At 35.9% G+C, this 23,037-nt stretch overlaps 1 protein-coding gene across 4 annotated transcripts in view; it reads right to left on the bottom strand.

Moving 5' to 3' along the window:
• Positions 1-4,698: 4,698 nt before the first annotated feature.
• The window catches only part of ARMC4 (armadillo repeat containing 4), a 226,166-nt gene continuing 207,827 nt past the window's right edge, over positions 4,699-23,037 (bottom strand). Inside the window, exons 20-21 of one of the 4 annotated variants that reach the window (XM_031939807.1) lie at positions 11,459-11,593; positions 4,699-5,104 (exon numbers count right to left, since the gene is read on the bottom strand). In XM_031939807.1, the coding sequence (XP_031795667.1) occupies positions 11,480-11,593 (114 nt within the window). In that variant the 3' untranslated portion in view covers positions 4,699-5,104; positions 11,459-11,479. Of the gene's footprint in view, positions 5,105-10,203; positions 11,594-23,037 lie in introns of those variants that run through there. The other 3 variants (XM_031939806.1, XM_031939808.1, XM_031939809.1) reach the window with 3 other exon arrangements.

Here is a 23,037-nt window from a genome sequence, read left to right as displayed (position 1 = left end):
AACCTTTCTGACAAATATTAACTCTGAACATCATCATCAACTAATTATGTAATTCCTAGAGGATATCTTTTGTCAAGCAATCCGTCCTGCTACCACAAAATATATAGTAAAAGCATCCTTGTGTGTTGATAGATGGAACGAACAGTTTTCCATTCATGATTTCTTCAAGATTCAGTTAGGAAATATATGTACCAGGAGGTGAAAAATTCCAGCTGTTGAGTGATTTCACATCAGCCCTGACAATGATGCACAGGCAACACAGCAAAATGTCAGCCTAAGTTCTCATATTTGTGGCCATTAAAGAGCACAGAGTATTTTAAAAGGTAGAAAATGCAATGAATATTTGCCAAAGACAAAAAAAAAAAGCAGAAGCTGGAAAAGTGATTAGGGGCTTTGAATTAAAGAAGAAGAAAAACAAATGGTAGATTAAGGGAGGGGGAGGTGAAAGGAAAACACAACAGAGCAATTAAAGGAAAATGAAACAAAAGAAGGGAAGGAAAAAGAAGTTAGAAGTCCAGATTTTTTACTGTTGTAATTTATGGAAATGGGGGGGGGGAGTGTTCTAGAGTGGTATGTTCAGGATTTCTTTGGCAATCTAGTAAAGATTATGGATCTCTTTTCAGAATAAAGTTGCAAAGGCATAAAACAAAGACATGGGATTACAAAAGAAACAAGTTATAATAAAATAGGTTTTTTAAAAAATTAAAGTTCATGAACCCTAGTTTAAGAATCCCTGGTCTTAAGACCAGGGTATTATTTGGTATTAAATATTAAGTTTGGAAATTGTGGAACTTGAGTACTAATAAATGGTACAGAAACTGGAGAATCAGAAATAATCTTTTCTCCAAACACAGTAAAAATTTCTGAAAAAGGAACATTCACCCAGCACTGATATTCCTGAGTCCATTTAACTTTTCTCTGATTTTCCTTGAAGTTTTTTTAGTACTGTGATGGCAGATGGAAAAATGGGAAAAATATTCAGGATCTGAGTGAGCAAGGAGATTTTAGGCTACTTAATCAATCAATAAGCACCTCTACTATTTGCTAGTCCGTTTTGGATACCCAAAGACAAAATCAAAAGAACTTTTCTTCTTAAAGAATATTTAAATGGGGAGAAAGTATACACATATAAAATAATGATGATGGTGATGGTGAGGGTGATGCTAAGCTTTATATAGCTTTTTAAGGTTTGAAAAGATCTTAATAAATATCTCATTTTAACATAACAACTCTGGGAGGTAGGGCCTATTATAATATCCATTTTACATTTTATTTCTTTCTCCTTTTCGTACTTTCCCTCCTTCCTTCTGGCTAGCTCCTAGATAAGTCTGTCCAGTCTACTGTAGGCCTAAAAATGAGACCAGTTTGTGTATATGTAGCTACATGCAAAATAAATACAAATATATTCAAAGTAACCTTGGAGAAGGAGAAGCCTTAGTATCTGGGGCAGGGGGGCAGAAAAGGTATGTAGGCTGTGACACTTCGGCCAAATCTTAAAGGAAAGTAGAGATTCCAAGAGAGGAAGGTGACCAAGGAAGACATTTCAAGAACTGGGAACAGCCAGAGAGAATAGAGTATACTGGAAAGGTAAGATAGTATCATGTAGAAAAGAGCTTTAAATGGATTTTGGAAGTATTAGGGAGCCACTGGAGTTTATTAAATAGATGGGGTGAAACAGTCAGACCTGTCTTTCAGGAAAATTACTTTGGCAGCTGTGTGGATTATGCATTAAAGTGGGAAGAAACTTGTAGTAGGAGAAAGAAATTAGGATATTATAACAGTCAATTTTTTTTTTGCAATAGATATTATAATTTTTGCAGTGATACTGCAAAAACTGAATTAAGGTGGTGATTATGAGTTTAAAGAGGGGAATAAATGTGAGAGATGTAGAGAAAGAAGGGATGAGATTTAGCAAATAATTGGACAAACAGATTGACTGAAAGGGAGGAGTCAATGACAGCACTGAGGTTTTAAAGCTGGGTGGCTTAAAAGGATAGTGATGTCTTTGATAGAAAGAGGGGAAATTCAGAAGATGGATGGGCTTGAGTGGAAATATGATGAGTTGTGTTTTGGACTTGTTGGATTTGAGATGCTTTTGGGACATTCCATTGGAAATGTCCAAGAGACAGATGGTGATATGGGACTAGTGTGTAGGAGAGAGAATAGTGCAGAAATAAAGATCTGAAAGACTAGATGCTTCATCATCACAAAAATGGTGATTGAACCCATGGGAGCTGATGAGGTCACTAAGTGAAAGAATAAAGAAAGAGAAGAAAAGAGGGCTCAGAACAGAACCTGAGAGCTCTGCAGTTTGGTGGCCCAAGGAATGATTTGTATACTATGTGGTAGAGACACAATTTAAGATTTTTTGTTGCTGTTCAGTCATTTTCAGTCATGTCCAATTCTCTGTAACCCCATTTCGGGTCTTCTTGGCAAAGGTATCTTAGTAGTTTGCCATTTCCTTCTGTAGCTCATTTTACAGATGAGGAAACTGAGGCAGAGTTAAATGACTTGTCCAAGGTCACACAACTAGTGTCTGAGGCCAGATTTGAACTCAGGAATATGAGTTTCTGGCTCTGGCGCTCTTTCCATTGTGCCACTAGCTGCCCCAATCAAAAGACTAAGAAATAGTATTTTGAAAGCTGAAGTATTCATTTCGAGAAGGTAATTGCATCTGCATTGCCTATTGTCATTTTCATAAAAACCTATTAATGTTAGATTATCCTGTTAACCACTTTATTTGCTGTAAATAATAATGGATCTGGTAATTGAAGGACAAGGTTAATACTTGCTTTAACAGCTTTTCTACAGCTTTAGAAAATGAAATGCACTTTCTGTCACCAAGTACTCCATGGGCACTGATTAGCTTGATGACATAAATGGATCTGAATAGTGAGATATTCCTGGAATGAGATCTTGATGTACTTTTTATAGGTTTAAAGAAGGCATATAGCATTCCTAGGGGAATAATGTCTGATGATATTTTCAAAGCCCTTCAGAGGAGCTTGATCCATCCTCAGTTCTTCCCATCATTAAATGCAGGACATTTTCTTGGTAACTTGTCTAAATCCTTTCTGTGAAAGAAAGACAAAAAAGTGATCTAGCTGCGTGAGTTTTAGATCTTTGTGGACAACAGAACCTCTCATTATACTGCGTTCTTATTTCTCAATTTTGTGCAAAAATTTTTGATGGATTATGGATTTATATTTATAGGACCTGGCAAATACCAGTTTGCCTTTTTGGTGACCATGTACAAGACTTTGGGGTTGGTTTCTTCATTTGTAAAATGGGAGAAGTAGCTAGGTGGCACAGCAGGTAGAGTGCTGGACCTGAAGTCATGAATATTAATTTTTCCTGAGTTCAAATCTGGCCTCAGAATAACTACCTGTGTGATCATTTCACCCTGTTTGTCTCAGTTTTCTCCTCTGTAAAATGATCTGTAGAAGGAAATAGCCAACCATTCCAGGTGTCTTTGCCAGGAAAACCCCAGATAGGGTCATGAAGAGTCAGCTATGACTGAAAAGTCTGAACAACAATGAAAAATGAGGGGAATCAGATTTACCTCTGAGGTACCTTCTAGCTCCACATCTACATGCCCATGTGAAATGCCAGACAAATACAGACAAATCAGATTTACCTCTGAGGTACCTTCTAGCTCCACATCTACATGCCCATGTGAAATGCCAGACAAATACAGACAAACAGATCTGGAAGAAAAGCTTAGACAATTATCTAGTGTCAATGCTATTTATTGGAATGATCAGACCAATCAAAAAAGTTCATTCTTCTCATTTCAATGAACTCCTAGAGCACAATATATTTATACAAAAATATTTTTAGTAGCTCTTCTTTGTGATAGTTAAAAATTGGAAACCAAAGGGATGTCCATCAGTTAGGGAATGGCTAAACAAGCTGTGGTCTAAGACTGTAATGAAATATTAATGTGCTGTAAGAAGTGACAAGCCGGATGATTTCAGAAAAACCTAGACAGACTTACATTAACTGATGCATAGTGAAGTGAATGGAACAAGGAGAACATTGTACACCGCGATATTGTTCAATGAAGAACCACGAATGACTTAGGTATTCACAGCAGTGGAATGATCCAAAACAATCCCAAAGGACTATGATGAACTATACCATCTGTCTCCAGAGAAAGAACTGACATGGATGGAAAACAGCCTGAAGAATACAATTTTTCACTCTCTTTCTTTCTTTCATTCTTTTTCTTTTATTCAAGTCTTCTTGTACAAAATTACTAATATGGAAATTTTATATAATTGCACATGTATAATCCATATCTTATTGCTTATTGTCTCAAGGAGGGGGGAAAGAAGAGAAAGGGATAGAATTTGGAATTCAAAACTTTAAAATGTTAAAAAAAAATTTTTTAAAGAAAATAAAAAAGCCCAAACAATAAAAAAGAGAGAATTCTTCCTCCCTGAAATACTAAGCCAAAATAGCAGCTGCTGGAGTAAGATCTGTGGTTTAAAGGAGCACAAGTTCATGAATCCCTGGATATCTTGGGGAATAACAAAGTCTGAGAACTTCCAGAGCTGCCCTTAACTTATATGGAATTAATTTTAAGGCTCTCAGTCCCAAGCAGGACAAGATGATACACATTGTACACAATATCCATGCACATAGTCCCGACACCAAACAGTGGAAATAAAAAAAAATAATAATTGAAAAAATATGCCTGGACTAGCAATGGGATGGATGAAGAAATGGTGCCGTCCTCCATATGTATGTTCCTTGGCTGCTACAGGTGCTTTCATTGGCTTGGAAACCTCTGCTAATCAGATCATTATTTTCTGCCATGCCATTTCATTAAAAATAAGCATAAAATTAATGGAATAAAATCCAATAAACTAGCTTACTTCTAAAAGAACTTAACAAAAGACAGACCTTGTTGACCTAATCACATTCTACTGAGCTACTATGTTCCATTTTAAAAAGCTACCAACAAATTCCTGGAGGTTAAGATTCTTTTTTCCATTCTTGGCAAGGCGTATGCAAGATTATCTTCATACCAATTTGCTCTGAATCTTTCGAAGAGGATTCTTCCTGGTTTCCTTAAAGTGGGACATTGATATTCTTGGATCTATGAATTTGTTGAAGATAAAAATGAAAATACTTAGTTCCTTCCATTAAGAACAATATTTTTTTGGTGACAACTCCCCTCCTCCCTTCTTTCCACTATCCCCTCAGCTAAATTCCAGGAAATGTTTAGAATCTAAGAACTGGACAAGTTAAAAAAAAAAAAAACACATACATACACATACACACTAACTTTAATATAATGGCAGCTTCAAATTTAGATCTAGAAATGCTTTTTTTCTTCCTATTTTAAAAAATTAATCTTAGCTGGATTAGGAAACACTGATTCTTTGTTTTTACATCTTTGTTCCTTTTTTCATTATCAGTTGCTATACAAGTAATCATAATCATTCATTTACATTTTTCTCTCTTTCAAACCTTCCCATCAAATCAGTTGCCAAGTCTTGTTTACATTGCTTCCAGAGCTTCTTTCCTACTACCATCTCCTTTTCTCTGTCCTAATTCAGGTCCTCATTTTCTCTCACATGGATGGTGCAGTGTAGTCTACTTAGATACTTGTATTTGTAGTCAGAAGACTGAGTTCAAATTGTAACTCTTTCACTTATCATCTATGTGACTTTATACGTCATTTAACTTCTCTGGGCCTGTTTTCTCTTTTATAAATAAGAATACTAGACTAAATCTCTAAATTGAAGTCCTTGTATCATCACACTATCTATAAAAGCAATAGTGAAACAGTTTTCTCTTAGTGGAATTAGTGCCCAAATTAATGGTCTCATTCATGACTCTAATTGGTCTTCCTGCTTCCAGTCTCTTTCCTCTTCCATCTGGCCTCTCAAGACTAACAAAATGATGTTCTTAAGACACAGAAATGACCATGTCTCTTCCCTACTCAAAAATCTTCACTAGCTTCCTATTGATTTTAAGGATAAAATGCAAACTTTTTAAAATTAAAGCTCTTTATTTTCAAAACATATGCATGGATAATTTTCATCATTCACTTTTGCAAAACTGTGTGTTTCAAAATTTTTCCCTCCCTTTCCTCCACCCCCTGCCCTAGAGGGCAAGTAATCCAATATATGTTAAATATGTGCAATTCTTTTATACATATTTCTACAAATATCATATTGCACAAGAAAAAGCAGATCAAAAAGGGAAAAAATGAGAAAAAACAAAATGCAAACAAACAACAACAAAAAAGAGTGAAAAGACTATGTTGTGATCCACACTCAGTCCTCACAGTGCTCTCTCTGGGTGCAGATGGTTCTCTCCATCACAAGATCATTGGAACTGGAATGAATCATCTCACTGTTGAAGAGAGCCACATCCATCAGAATTGATCATTGTATAATCTTGCTGTTACCATGTAAAATGATCTCCTGGTTCTTCTCATTTCGCTCAGCCTCAGTTCATATAAGTCTCTCCAGGCCTCTCTGGAATCATCTGCTGCTTGTTTCTTAGACAGTAATATTCCGTAACATTCATATACCATACTTTATTCAGCCATTCTCCAACTGATGGGCATCCACTAAGTTTCCAGGTCTTTGCCATTATATAAAGGGCTGCCACAAACATTTTGCACAAGTGGGTTTTCCTTTTTTATGATTTCTCCTTGAGATACAGACCCAGTAGAGACACTGCTGGATCAAAGGGTATGCACAGTTTGATAGCCCTTTGGATATAGTTCCAAACTGTTCTCCAGAATGGCTGGATCTGTTCACAATTCCACCTACAATGTATCAGTATCCCAGTTTTCCCACATCCCCTCCCACATTCATCATTATCTTTTCCTGTCATTTTAGCCAATTCGAGAGGTGTGTGGTATCTCAGAGTTGTCTTAATTTTAAATGCAAGCTTTTCAATAAGGATCTCAAAGCCCTACATAGACAGACTCCTTAATTGTTCCAAACTAATGTAAACTCATCATATTCACATTCATGGACTCTCCATACCAGTCAAATCAGTTTCCTTGATGTTTCTTATATATGATGCTCCATCTTTTGTCCCTGTGACTTTTCACAAATAGCCTCTCATGTCTAGAATGTATTTCCTCTTTACCTCTATCTTGGTAGAATGCTTCACATCTGTCAAAGCACACTCAGATGGTACTTTTTAACACAGATTTTTTTGGTTCTGCTAATTATTTGCATTTTTTCTCTCTTTAATTTTGTACATATCACACCACCCTAGTGGAATGTAACCTCTTTTAGGACAAGATTCTGTTTTCATCTTTATATATATTTTTTGTCTCCATCATCCAGTAATATGCCTAGCACAATGTGAGTGAGTGCTCAGTAAATGGTTGTCAAATTGAATTAAAACTAAGAAACCATGTAAAATATTGGCTATTAATTCTTTTAAGTTGACATCTTTAAAAATACAGTGTACTTCCATCTAGATTCTTACATCCCCCATGTCTAAATGTTTACTGGATATCTCCACTTGTATCTCAATGTCACTTTAGACTTAATTTATACAGGATTGAATTTTCTCTCTTTCCTTCCTTCCCTTCCCCTTTTTTTCTCTCCCCTTCTCTCCCTGTCTCTGTCTCTTCCTCCCTTTCCCTCTCCTCTCTCTCCCTTTTCCTTTTCCCCTTCCCCTCCTTTCCTCTTTTTCCCCTTGCCTCTCCCCTCTTCCTTCCTCTCTCTCTCACACTATCTTTCTCTCCCTGTCTCTTTCTCTTTCACGCTGTTTCTGTCTCTGTCTCTCTCCTCTCTCTGTCTCTGTCTCTCTCTTTTCTCTCTTTCTTTCTGTCTCTTTCTCCTTGTCTGTATTCTGTCCCTCTCTGTGTATCTCTATCTCTTCAATCTTTCTATCTGTATGTCTGTCTCTTTCTCTCCCACCCCCGCACTGTCTCTGTCTCACCAGTTGCCCTTCCTAACTTGCTTCTTCTTTGATTCATACCAGTATTTTCATCTCCAAAGCTAGTTCAACCCTCTGGTTTCCTTGTCTAGCAATGACAGTGCCATCTTCCAGTCAATTGGATCCAAAACACTGTAATTCTTGACCCTTCTCCATGTTATCTTAAAATTACAATAATATAAATGAAGTTCAATAAACTTTAGTAGATTTAGCACAATAATACTAGCTATGGAGAGGAGTTGGATTCCAATACTTAGTACCTATATAGCCTTAAACCATGTGAGTCTCAGATACCTCCTCCTTAGAAAGATTGGACTAGATGGCTTTGGCGGTCCCTTCTTGTTTTATATCTATGATCCTACATATGTAATCCTGCCCTGAAGTTTAATCTTTTTCTTCATAATGATGTCATCATTTTTCATAGGTTATATACTAGTGCCACAAGCTCTGGCTTGTAGATAATATCAGAAAGACTCCGTGGATGAACTTGATGATAGATTTTGATCCCATCACTTGAAAAATAGTTTGATTAAATTCAGAGATGCTTGATATGGGAAGCTTGGCTTTCAGGCTATGAATTATTTTTGACCACAACAACTTGGAAGGAACAAACAGTGGTGGAGGTGGATAGGTAACTGATAAAATTGGAGTTGGACAGTGAGTTCAAATCCCATTTCTATCATTTATTTACCAATATGCCAGTTATTGCTCTGAATGAATCACTTTCCCTGGGGTTGTTTTTGTACAAAGGAAGCATTTTTGATGGTTAGTCATTTTTCAGCCATGTCCAACTCTTCATCACTTCATTCGGGAGTTTTCTTGACAAAGACACTGAAGTGGTTTGCCATTTCCTTCTCCAACTCATTTTATAGATGAGAAAACTGAGGCAAATAGGGATAAGTGATTTGTAAAAGGTCATACAGCTAGTAAACTGAAGCCAAATTTGAATTCACAAAGAGGAGTCTTTCAGATTCTAGGTCTGGCATCTATCTATTATCCATCTAGTTTCTCTCTCATGGGAGAATAGGATCGGATTACTTCTAAGGTTCCAAATCTATTCCAGCCACAAATCTATGAGGCTACATAATTAGATCATCCATAACAACAAAGGTGAAGCAGGAGTCTCTGCTAGTAGAGGGATTTTACAAGCTGATAAAATTATTCATCTTTGGAAATGGGAGTGGAAAGATAGCTGCCAGGATCCATGGCTTTAAGAGGTATTATTTTAAAAGGAAAAAAAAAACACATACCAGGACCAGAGTCAGGAAAGCTTGTCTTCCTGAGTTCAAATTCAGGTTCAGACACTTACGAGCTGTGTGACCCTACTCAAGCCACTTAACTGGGTTTGCCTCGGTTCCTAATCTATAAAATCAGCTCAGCTAGGAAAGAGCAGAACCACTCCAATATATGTGTTAAGAAAACCCCAAATGGGGTCACAAGGAGTTGGACAAGACAAAATGACTGAATTTTATATTTTTACAGAAAGATAATATGAATGCTGTGTTGACATCCAGTGAAATGTTCAAAGCTCCAAAACAGACTTCTTTCCAAATAATGGGTAGGTTCTCTACATAGGATTTTGAATGAGGTCTGGAAAAGAATTGCAAAGGGGGAAAAAACCCTGGAATCATAAATGATCTGGACCAATAGAAGGGGCACTCATAATGTGCATGATCTCAAACCCCTCATAGTATTAAATTAGTCAAGGTTGGGCATGGTACTTTAAATAGCTGCTATTGTAAGTTAAAGGCCTGGGATCATTTCATTCCAAATGAGCTTTTTCTCTTAATCCACTGACAGAAATAGTATCTGTAGAATTAGACTGAGTTTTTCAGGACCAGGTGCTAGGCAATCAGTCAATAAACAGATAAAGGTGGTGCTAAATCTTTTCTGGAAAATAGATATTTTTCCAAGAAAGAATGGTTCCACTAGCTGAATTACATTTTTTTTATCATGCTATGTGTTGGGACTACATGTTCATATTAGAATTGCATAAAACTTTGGCACTTATGAATGGAATGATACTCTATTTGCCGAGTTCCAGTCAATTTTTATATCATTAAAACTCTCAGCTTCTAGAATGGCTGAGGTATGCAGGGTACATGGCATTATTTTAATAAATAATTCTCATCTGACATGACATGAAGGCAGATGGATAAAGCAGGTTACCCTTTACAGGCCTCACCCATACCTCTAATTCTAAGCTGGAACATTTGTAAATCTTTTTTTTAATGATGATACTGAATTTTGGATACCAGACTCTGTGGTCAGCACTTCCTTGTTGTGAAGATTAATCAGCTTTATTTTACAAACACTAAGAAATTCTTAAAGGCTTCTTGATATCTTTTCATCATATATTCCACTGGTATTATTAACTCATCTTGTTGAAGCTGTCCTCATCTTTCCCCCATTTGTACAAATTGTTTACATTTTAATTCAATTAAGCTCGTTATCTGCTCCAACTTATGACAAATATACACAGTCCTTGCTATTATTCAATAAAAACTGCTAGCCTGTTCTTCAAAGCAATAAATGAGACTTGTCAGTGTTGTAAGTCTGTTTCCTGAATTGATATGTACAAAGCAATTTTTTAGGTATTAGTTGCTGGGTACAGTTAGTTCCCAAACATTTAGTGCACTGAGTTTACATATGGGATTCTTTAAGTGGGTTCTAATGTTTCTATAATCTGGTAAAATGCTATTAATCTTTTGTGGCCACTTTTTAAAAAGTACTCTGTGTGCTGAAAACAGGTTCAGAAATTCAAACTAATTTTATGTGGAGTCATACACTATCATTACACGAGCATAATTAATTGTCTTAATAAAAGGATTGGTGGATCCTTGTAAGGAACACAGCACTCTTAATTGTTTATGTTGTTAAAATTAAAACAAAAATAATTATTCATTGCTTATTTGTTCGTGTTTTGCATTACCTGATATAGTTACGATTATGTGGCATCTTGTTAGATGCTTGGTAGTATTTAGGAGAAATTTGGAGTGACCTTGAAATGATCTCTACGGTTCCAGCTGCTTACTCTAAACTCATACAATACCAGATGTGAAATCAGTGCATCTGCATTCAAACGCTCTCCTGTGGATATCGAGTGATGAAACAGACAAGACCATAATGACAGGCTGATTAGACAGGTTTGGCAGAAAGGGAATTCTGAAGACATTCATGAATCATTGTAGAGCTGCATGAAATGCAGGCCACATCTTTATTTAAATTACAGAAATATAAAAGTATCACTGAAATAATTTTTTTAAAATTGGGGTTAATTTCTGGGGAAATCATCATAACTTTTTAATAGGGATATATTTTGTTAATGATATACTGGAAAACACTAAATTATCTAAAAGGATCCATACAATTTTCAGGTTAAAAAGCACCCTTTGCATATTTAATTTGTGTGTTTTCAATTAAGCATTTTATTTTCCTTTTTCTTATTCTTAAAAAAAAATTACTAATAAATGCCTCCCTATTTATGCTGCCTGGCCATGAAATCACATGTTCAGTGTCACATAAAATTTAGTACCTAGTAAAATCTGTTCAGATTTCAACTATATCTTGCCTTCTCTGTGGCTAGAGCCAGCCTGCGAATGTTTGCAATACAACCAGCTGCAGCTTCTTGGAGCACTTCATCAGGCGAGCCAACCATATCCAGTAAAAGCTAGGGCAAAAAGAAAGGGGTGGGGGAGAGAAAAGGAGAGAGAAAAGAACCAAAAATTAATCTCAAAGTTAAACACAATGAAATCATGTAATTAAAACAGTTCCAAATCATGTAGGGAAATCATGGACAAGGGTCAGAGGATGATTTTAGGCAATACAGTAAGTGAAAGTAGACTTGGTAATGATGACTTGAAGGATTTGAGGGCTGAAATGACTTTCTATTATTAAGGGCTCTGCCAGGTTCCTGAGTTTTTTCCCTTGCCTTTGGATATTTCCTATCCCTTTCAGTAGGTAGCTAGGATGAAATCAAAATTCTAATGATTTTACTTCTCCAGAAGCTTTCTCATTTCTAACCCTCTTCCCCTTTTGATTACTACCTCCTTATTTCAGAACCTTAATAACTCCCCCTCATTTATTAGAGCCTACTATGTGCTTTTCCCCCACGACCATCCCCATTGACGTAGTCACTAAAAACAATTTCCACAACAGCCATACCTCCCCTCAACCCAAAAAGTTTGTCTCCTACACCTTTCTTTTATGAGGTAGACAGCATGTTTCATCATTAGTTCTCTGGAGTCATGAGTGGTTATTACATTGATTAAAATTCAGTACAATAGTATTCCATCATGTTTCTATACCACAACTTGTTTACACATTCTCCAACTTATGGACACCCCTCCAATTTCCATACTTTGTTTCTTTAGAGTCATATTTTTTTACATTCTTAGGTTTTTGTTTAGACGTAATCCTTCCCTTAATCTTTATTGTTGTTCAGTCATTTGGATTGTATCCAATTGTTTAGGGCTGCATTTGAAGTTTTCTTGGCAAAGATATTGGAGTGTCCAGCTCATTTTAAAGATGAGGAAACTGAGGCAAACAGATTAAATGAAAGGATCACACAGCTAGTAAGTATTGGAGGCCAGACTTGAACTCAAGAAGATGAAACTCCATGTCTGGTACTGTACACACTATGGAGCCATGTAGGTGCTCTCCCTTAGTCTGCCCTCCCTCTTAATTCCCATAATCCCCTTCTCCCCTTTCCATCCTATTTCCCTAGTAAGTAAAACATGCTTTTGTACTCAACTCAGTGTGAATGCTCTTTCTTCTTTTGACCAATTCATATGAGAATGATGTTGAAATGCCAGCAGCTTCCCTCTATACTATATTGCTGTGTGTGTGTGTATGTGTATATATACTTGTGCATCCTCATTATGTTAGATAATTTCCCCTAAATTTTCCTTTCCTGTCTCCCCCACCCCTACCCCTAATGAATTATTCTTCTGCTCTTTTCCCATTCTTCTTTTAAGTCATCAAGATCTAACAGAACCACTTTCAAGCCTTGTCCAAATGGATTTCCTTTACAAACCCTGATGATTAAATAGAGTTCAAAGGCAATCCACATATCATCTGTCTGTATTAGAATATAAGCAGTTTATCCTTGTTTATTCCTTTATCACATTGTTTATTTGTGTTTACCTTTTGATGTTTCTCTTCATGTCTGTGTTTGAACTTTAAAATTTCTCCAAAACGCTGGTTTTTTCATTAGGAATGCTTGGAAGTCCTCTATTTCATCTAAGATCTATTTTCTTCCCATATAATTATACTCAGTTTTGTTGGATAAATTATTCTTGACTATAAGACCCCAATCCTTTGCCTTCTGGCATGTCATATTCCAAATTCTCTGCTTCTTTATAGTGGTGGCCCTGACAGTGTCTTGCTGGTACTTGAATTATTTCTTTTTGGCTATTTGTAGTATTCTCTTTTACTTTGCCCTGGAAGTCCTGGATTTTGTTATGAATTTTCTGGAAGTTTTCATTTTAGAGTTTCTTTTAGAAGATGACTGATGTATTTTTTTTTTAAATTTCTACTTTACTCTTTAGTTATGAGATCTGGGTAGTTTTCTTTTAAGAGTTCTTGAAATATAACGACTAGGTTGTTTTGTTTTTGTTTTTGTTTTTGTTTTTTTGGCCACGGTGTTTGGATTTGAAAATCCATCAAAAGGTAAACACACTTCTGTAGGGAATTCTCCACTTGTTGCTTTTTTTAGGGTAGTAAATATTATATTATTCCAGTGTCTCAGGACAGGCTGAGGATCTCCAAGCTTTCAGGTCTTTTAATAGTCTGAAAGCCTTATTTCTGCCTCCTTGTCTGAACCGCACAAATTTCTGAACGGATTTTGGGTCTGCGTGGGAATAGACTGCTGTTGGACTTGACCCCTGTCTTCCAGCTGAGAAGATCCATTGGTTCAAAGTAGCAGAACTGTGGGCTCCTGTTTGGTCAGGGATTCCTGCCCTGGTTATTCCTCTGCAGATTGGGTCAGATGCTGGAAGTACGAATGTTCTCTGTATGTGAAGAATGAGCCATATCACTATGGCTGCTGCTGTCGGTTTCTGAACTTTCTCCTACTGGAAACACTACTCCTCTGATCAGGTCCCCTTCTCAGTCTGTTGCAGATTTTTGACTCAAAACTGGGCAGTGGGCAACAAAGTTGCCAACTCACACCTGTCCCTATCTCAGTGAGCCATGAGTCTGGGATGTCTTCTAGCCCTGGCTTACAGCCCCGTTTTAGGCAATGGACTGTTCTCCTGCTTGACATAGTCTCCACTGTCCTGTATCCTTATGATGAACTGGACTGGACAAATGACTCACTGTGACTTTTTTTGGATTTCTTTGTCAGGATTCAATCTGGTAGGGGTATTTTTAGTTCTGTTTGGAGGAGATCATGGATAAGAACTCACGATCGTATTTTTTATAATTCTGCAATCTTGGATCCCCCTGACTTTATTAATAACCTTCTCTATTTCCAACACATTCTCCATAGCACTTTCTTAAGGTAGACTACTTACTTTGCAGAGTTATTGAGAGGATCAAAATGGCAAACTTAGGATTTGAACATCGATCCTTTTACTCTAAATTCCATGTTCATCCTACTGTACCATGATCCAATACAACTTTCTGGATTTATTTTACATTATTCATCATTTTTGGTTGTGGTTGGCAGTAGATCCAGGATATTCCCAAGGGAAGAAGGCAATGGTGGCAAAAGGGGATTCTCCTGCTATAGAACATAGATGTTCCAATAGGAACCTATCTGTGGGGTAATTGTGGGGTGGGAAAGGAGGTATGCTTAGAGAGGGGCACCATGGTGAAAGAATCCTGGGGGTGAGGCTAAGTGAAGGAGTAGGGTTCCTATCCATAGTGTAGACTGTTGGAAGATCATGAGGAGAACTGAAGCACATGTACAGATTGCCAAGGGCAAGAAATATAGTTCACATCTAGGAGAAGAAGTATGTCCCTACTAGATGCCAACAGCCTAGAACATAGCTCCAGAGACTTTGCTCCAGTTATACATAAGGATAATTGATAAGTGTTTTTTAAGTTGAAATGCATTAATGCCCATCTAATCCCATAATTAGCACTTTAAAAAGAGCTAATGAAATCCATTTGCATCCTATTTGTTTGTAAATGTTTTTTGTACTAAAATAATTTGCTAAAGGAGGGAACAGAAGCTGCAGTCTCCACTATATGCAGTCAATGTAATAATTGAAAAAATATTCTTTGTACAAAATAGGACAACAGCTACTAGTCTGTTACTATCCCATAATTTCAAAATGAAAAAAAAATGATGGCACTAATCCTTTAAATTAAAAAAAACAATATCACAATGATAGCTAATATTTAATTAGTTTTACAAACTAGTATAAACAAATATAAAACAAGTAGTTTACAAATTAGAATCATTTGATTTTTTTAAAAGATCCTTGTACTAACAAGGGACAGTTTACCTCACAGATTAGATTTGTGGAGAAGGAAGGAATTTATGGCCAAAGAAGAATTAGAGAACAGTATGAAATGCAAAATAGATAATTTTTATTATATTAAATTAAAAAGCTTTTGTATGAAAAACCCCAAATTAGAAGGGAAGCAGAAAATGGGGGAAAATTTTATATAAGGGTTCTGATAATAGCCTCATTTCTAAAACATAGAGAATTGACTCAAATTTATAAGTACACAAGCCATTCTCCAAGTGATAAGTGGTCAAAGGATATAAACAGACAATTTTCATATGAAGAAATTAAAACCATCTTTAGTCATATGAAAAAATGTTCTAAATTACCATTGATTAGAGAAATGCAAATTAAGACAACTCTGAGGTAGCACTACACACCTCTCAGATAGGCTAATTACAGGGGTCCTCAAACTACAACAGCCGGCCAGATGCAGCAGCTGAGGAAGTTTATCCCCCTCACCTAGGGCTATGAAGTTTCTTTATTTAAAGGTCTACAAAACAAAGTTTTTGTTTTTACTATAGTCCGGCCCTACAACAGTCTGAGGGACAGTGAACTGGCCCCCTATTTAAAAAGTTTGAGGACCCCTGTACGATAACAGGAAAAGATAATAAAGAATGTTGGAGGGGATGTGGGAAAACTGGGACACTGATACATTGTTGATGGAGTTGTGAACTGATCTAACCATTCTGGAGAGGAATTTGGAGCTATGCCCAAAGGGCTCTCAAACTGTTCATACCCTTTGATCCAAAAGTGTCTCTAATGGGTTTGTATCCCAAAGAGATTATAAAAAAGGAAAAGGACATGTATAAAAATGTATCAGTCCTTTTTGTAGTGACAAGGAATTGAAAACTGAATGGATGCTCATCAGTTGCAGAATGGCTGAATAAATTGTGATATTTGAGTGTTATGGAATATTATTGTTCTATAAAAACAATGTCTATAAGAGCAAAAAAGATCAGCAGGGTGATTTCAGAAAGGTCTGGAGATACTTACATGAACTAATGCTGAGTGAAATGAGTAGAACCAAGAGAACACTGTATACAGCAATAAGATTACGTGCTGATCAACTGTGATGGATGTGACTCTTTTCAACAGTGGGTGATTCAGGCCAATTCCAATATACTTTTGATGGAGAGAGCCATCTGAACCCACAGAAAGGACTGTGAAGACTGAATGTGAATCACAACATAGTATTTTCACCTTTTTGTTGTTTGCTTGATTTTTTTCTTTCTCATTTGTTCTTTTTTATTTGATTTTTCTTGTGCAACATGATAAATGTGGAAATATGTATAGAAGAATTGTACATGTTTAATATAAATTTGATTACTTTGCTCTCTAGGGGAGAGGGTGAAGGGAAAGGAGGGAGGAAAATTTGGAAAACAAGGTTTTGCAGGGGTGAATGATGAAAACTATCTTTGCATATATTTTGAAAATAAAAACCTATTATTAAAAATTAAATTTTTATACCATCCATGTGAGTAGATACTATTTTCATTTTGTTATTTGTTATATCTGTTCAGCTATTTCAATTATATCCTATTCTTCATGATCCTATCTGGGTTTTCTTGGCAAAGATACTGGAGTGGTTTACCATTTCTTTCTCCAATTCATTTACAGATGAGGAAACTAAGGCAAACAGGGCAAAGTAACTTGCTCAAAGTCACACAGCTGTTAAATATATGAGCTGAAATTTGAACTCAGAAAAACGAATCTTCCAGACTTCAGGCCTGGTACTCTAGGCATTATGGTGCCACTTTACAGATGAGGAAATTAAGAATCAAAGTTCACTGCTCTTGTCACTATGCCTAACTGCCTTAAACAACTTTGCAAAATATTTTTAATAGTACCTTTTCCTTTTTGAAATACATGCAAAGATAGTTTTCAACATTCACCTTTGCAAAACCTTGCATTCCAATTTTTTCACTCTTCTTTTCCTCAACCCACTCCCCTAGATAGCAAAGCAAGGAATCCAATATATGTTAAACATAACGCAATTCTCTCTATATATTTCCACATTTATCATGCTATACAGGAAAAATCAAATCAAAAGGGAAAAACAAATGAGAAAGAAAAAGCAAACAACAACAACGTAAGTTGAAAATACTATGTTGTGATGTACATTCAGTCCCCACAATCCTCTTTCTGGACTTTGCAAAATATTTTATATACATCTATATACACAAACATATGAGTATGCCCATATTCATAGATATTTTCATATATTTATAGACACATATATGTAATTTGAGCTTCATAATAACCCTTTATTACAATCCCCATTTTAAAGATGAATAAGATAAAGATGAGCTTTAGAGATTTAATTCTTTGCTCATAATGACAAACTCTTGAGCATCAGAATCAGGATTTGAATCCAGATCCCGCCTGACTCCTGGGCCAAAGCTTTTTGCATTATGTCATTCTGCCTTCACAATAGGATACCATTTTATTAGGACGACTACAAGCATAGTTATTTCAATGTGTTTTTATGAAGTGAGTCTTGTTTGGAGGAAAGATTAGTCATCTAAAGTTTGGAATGCTAGTCAAAATGTTAATAGGAAACAAATCACTAAGTTTATGTGTTTAAAATATCCTTTATCACTAAGCAATAGAAAAAGAATCTTTATCTAACTTGGGGTGAAACTTTGAGGAGTAAGCATTTTCAGTATTTGGAATTATTTTAAGATTCATTTGAAAGATGCTGCACATTCTGAAATCACATTAAAACATACCATTTTAAGTCAAGCCATTCAACCCAAGTCCATTTTTGTTATACCAAAGGATATTTTACAGATGGATACTGGATGATATTAAATATAAATGCTTAAAAATAAATGGCATATGCCCCTCTCTTCTCTTCTCTTGGTCAGCAGTATAATCTATTCTTATTCATCTGTGATTGTGTGTGATTCCTTCAACTTACTTATATTTATAAGCATGAAACATCTCTAGTGACCAATGAGTTCCATATTTTTCTTACCCTTTATGTAAAATGGCACCTTCTTGTCCTATAACTACACTTTTTCAGATTTTAAAGGATGCTCCAGAATCTTAGTATTTTGAGATGAACAAGTCTATCCTCACTCTATTAGCAATCTTCATGATCACAAAATTATCGATCATGTTTCTTTTAAGCCTGCATCTTTCTAAATGGAAGTTAGGAATATGATTGACTGGGAGAATTCAGATATCACTTCTAGAAATCAGGCATAAAGCTCGGTTTTTAAAAAATGATGAGTAAGGTTTTATAGGAGTCAGTGGCATGATGATCATAGTCTGTATTGTCTGAGAGTCCAATAAATAGACTTGCTGCTTAATAGATATAAGATGGTGTGTGCAAAGTGCTTTGCAAATCTTAAATGTCAGCTATTATTATTATTATTATTATTATTATTATTATTATCATCTTCTCATCTTTTTGATGGAGTTCAGATATAATTGGTTGTAAGACAAATCAATATCCTGCTATTATTTTGTACTTAATCATTTAGGAATTATTAAACAGTAGTAGATCAAGTCACTGCTTTGTAGAGCTGAATAAAAGTATTAGGACATAAACTGTTCTATAAGTTCACTGAAAGCATACTTGATACAACTCCAGTATGAGACAGGATGACAAGATTGATATTTACCTCATGCTGTTGCTCTCTGATTTGGGGCTGGAAAATTGTTTTTCCCCATCCTTTTGTGTGTTATGTTGCTCCAGAATTCATTTAAAGCATTATTTAGAGGTCTTTGGAGGGACTTGAGGAAATCCCTGCCTTTTCTCTGCCATCTTGATTTTGCCTTCCCTGCTACCTGATTTTGATTTCATCTTCTTTATCTCTGTATTTTGAAAGTTTTTCATTCCATGTTGTTTGAAGACAATGAGTACTTTGTCTGGTGATAGCTATTAAAATGTTGTTCTTAAGTTTTTATAGACCATTGTTATATATGGATAAAAATGAGCACCAGGTTGGTGTGTGATAATGCTTCAATACAATTTATTGATTAAAAAATTAAGAATATTTTGAAGAAATATTTGAAGAAGAAACTGGCCAACAATTCCAGTATCTTTGCCAATAAAACCCCAATGGGTTCATGAAGAATTATATCTGATGGAAATGACTGAACAACAAGAAGGAGTTTTTTAAGATGCAATTTGCTGTCTTTCAGTCTGTGAAATATCCCAAGTGTCTCTATATAATTCTATCCCCCATTATATGCTGCAAAATATTCTTTAAGTGTGAACTTATAGACTATAGGGATTTGTTGCCCCACTTCTACATTTTATTGCACCATCTCCATTGATTGCAAAGTTCAGGCTCAATTGTGTATAATTTCTGGTGGCAATGACTTGATCCTAAGTTTACATTATAGTGTCTTCCATTCTACAAATTCTCATGATTCTGCCAAAATTGTCTGACACTTTGTTGATATGGTGGTGGTTGAGTTCATGGGGACACTGCCTATTGAGAGTCCTTTGGTCTTTCTCTTGGAGTCTTGCCACTTCTTAGATTCCATCTTATATTTGGCAAATCCCTTGGCATACCTGTTGTTACCACAGCTTGGTGAATAATGTCTATTTGCTCCAAAAGTATTTCTATAGATTTCATCTACAGATGCTTCTAGGTGGTGCAGTAGACATGGGTCCAGGCAAGAATCTATAAGATCTGAATTAAATTCCAGCCTCAGACACTTATTAGCTGTGTGACCCTGGGCACTTAACTTTTATTTGCCTCAGTTTTTTCATCTGTAAAATGAAGATTATAAAAGCACCCATCTCCCAGAGTCGTTGTGAGGATCAAATGAGATAATTATGAAGCACTTCAAGGTCTGGCACATAATGCTATGTAATTGTTAGCGATTATTGCTATTATTCTGACTTCTTTATCATGTACTCTTGAAACAGATAGCAATTCTCTTCCTCTTTTTCAGCAATGAAGTGTCAACCTCTTTATTTATAGCTAGCTATGGATGATGGACACTATAATTTGTTAATACTTTATGGGTTCTTATTAGAATAGCTTTCCAGAAATAGTCTTTTATAAATAGTCAACTATATAAAGCTTATAGTTCCAAAAGAATATATCAAAACTGATATTTTGTGTTATTTGTTTTTGTTGTTATTCTGTTATTTTAATAATATAATAAATACATGATATAATTAATCATAATAATTGAATGTATATGGAAGCATTTTTATCCATTTGGTCATTTTAGTTTTCCCTTTCTGGAACTTTTCCAGCTATATCATGTGTGTTTTGTTTTCAATTTCTTTCTTGATGATGTCCATCATGAAATTCTGTTGGCCTTCTTGGGCTACTGGCTTCAATAGAATACCATACTGATGTCTATTAGGAATGTATTACAAAGACACCTAGAATGCTTTTTCTGGATTGGTACTAATAGCTAAGAGCTCATAATTGAATACAGTTTGGATTATTTCCTCCAAATGCATTACCCTATATTTCACAATGAAATTAATCCGCGATATTTCTGCCTACTCTTACAGTTGTGTGAAATCTTTCTCCAGATTTCTTTCTCCAGTCTTTATTGGCTTAGTGTTTTAATTACCAGAAAAATTTAGTGTCCCATACAGATCTAAAGATTTTTAGTGTCCCATACAGATCATTAATGTGGAAAATCAGAAGGCATGCTAGCTTATCTAGATTTCCAGCAGAATCCATAGTTAGCCCATCAAAGTCAGTGCCTATTTATCTCTCCCTGTCTATATTTTCCTACTCAAATCTGGCTCTTTATCCATGACAAAACATTACCACAGACCTATTGATAATACTTATTTATCTGCATTCTGAAAGAGAAATCAATCAACCTTTCCCTTTTTAGAAGTTATTTTGCCTCTTCCCTGCAAGTGGCTTATGTTGCCACAAGGGATTTCTGAAAAGTCTCATTTTTATTATTTATTATAGATGTTACCAGCTCACCAGCTATGAAAGTGAAACTCAACAGTCTACAAGTCTCAGGGTCTTGTCTGGAGTGATTTTCTGACCTAACTTCTTAATATTTTTTTTTTTCTTACAGCAACTTGGCCATCACATTTAATATGGATGTAATGACTTCACTTAGAAATGCTCCAATTTTAACTTTTCAATCAATTACTCAATTACTTAATAAACACTTATCAAGTGCCTACTATGTTGCAGATGCTACATGCAGATCTAGATTTCTGAGAACAAAAATTTAATAGTTCTTGTTCTTGAGAAACTTATATTCTAAAACCTTAATAGGACTTTATAGAAGTCCTATTAAAGCTTACGCTTCACCTTAACACTGTCTTGCTCAGGAAACTCCAGTGGCTTCCTCTTGTCTTTAGGATTAGATTTAAAAATGAATCAAACCCTTTAATTAATTAAACCAATTAAAAACCATTTTATTAATTAAAAATTTAAAAAAAACATAGTTTAAAAAGAAACAAAGGATATAAAATACTTCTCTCTCTGCAGTAACTAATTTAAGAAGATAATCTGCAAATTATTGGAGTTTGGAATAAAAAAAAATATCTTGTTTTTTTCACCAAGTCATCCCTTGCTTTCTCATGTCTTCATGAAAAACTGAGACCTGCCTTAGTTTTAAAAGGCTAAGATGTCCTGCAATATCCACTGCCATCTTCAGTCATCCTGTTCTATATCTTGCCATTGGATCCAGATGGCTCCAGAAGTGAGACAGGTGACCTTGTACAGCCCTCCCTTATTCAATTCCAGTTCATTTGCATGTCACAGTATTATCTCCCTTTTTGAGAATCATGGTCTTTTTGAGAATGAAGGACACATAATAACAATTAACAACAATGTCCTCACATAACCATCACTGCAGAAGAAACAGCATGCAAAAGCAACATTACCATTAGTCAGTCAACAAGCATTTATTAGGTTCCCACTATTATGTACCTGGGACTAGTCAAATCCATTGAGCTCAGAAAATGAGAGGGGAAGAAAAAGAAAAGGGTTTAAGGTAGTTGCTGCTCTCACCAGCAAATGTTGTATTTTCTCTGAGGGCCTATGGCCCTGGTGAATTGTCAGATGAAATGAATTCCAGAGACTGGGACCCTGGATTTCAGTCTAGCTGCTGCAGAAGCTACCCAACAGTGACAGCAGGAATGCAACCAGACTGGCTGGCTAGCTGTGATGGGGCTCTAGGAGATAGAAAGAATTCCAATGCAATTCATGTTTCTGTGTTGTGGATTAATGCTTCAACCACAATGCAGTGCCCTATAAACTGGAAAATAGAAAAATTGTGCCCAGTTCAAATCAGCTCCAGGAACTTGAGATATTTTCTGAAAAACTGCCAGTCTTAATGTGAGTCCAGGTATTCCCAGCTCACACAGCTCTAATTAAAGCCTGTATTTGCAGCCGGTATTCACCCAAACAAAGCGGAGGCAAACCACGAGAAAATCTGTTATCACTCAACTCTGTGCATAGTTTTCATGCAAGTAAAATATTACATAAAATTATGAACTGCTAAATATAAGAGCAGAAATTGAATGCAGGCATCAGGTTCACATGCTACCTTTCTCTAACCTTCCAGGGAACGCTAAGTATGGGTCACAGCTGTAGGCAGATGGCATGTGCCTACAGAGATCAAAGGCCTTCTATATTGGAGGAAGGATGTGTGTGTGAGTCTGAGGCAGAAAGCAAGCACCCCGCCAGCCACTTGT

The sequence above is a fragment of the Sarcophilus harrisii genome, chromosome 5, assembly GCF_902635505.1.
Source record: "Sarcophilus harrisii chromosome 5, mSarHar1.11, whole genome shotgun sequence".
Classification (NCBI taxonomy): Eukaryota; Metazoa; Chordata; class Mammalia; order Dasyuromorphia; family Dasyuridae; genus Sarcophilus; species Sarcophilus harrisii.
The sequence above is the reverse complement of the archived record's forward strand: the minus strand, read 5'-3'. Positions and strand labels throughout refer to the sequence as shown.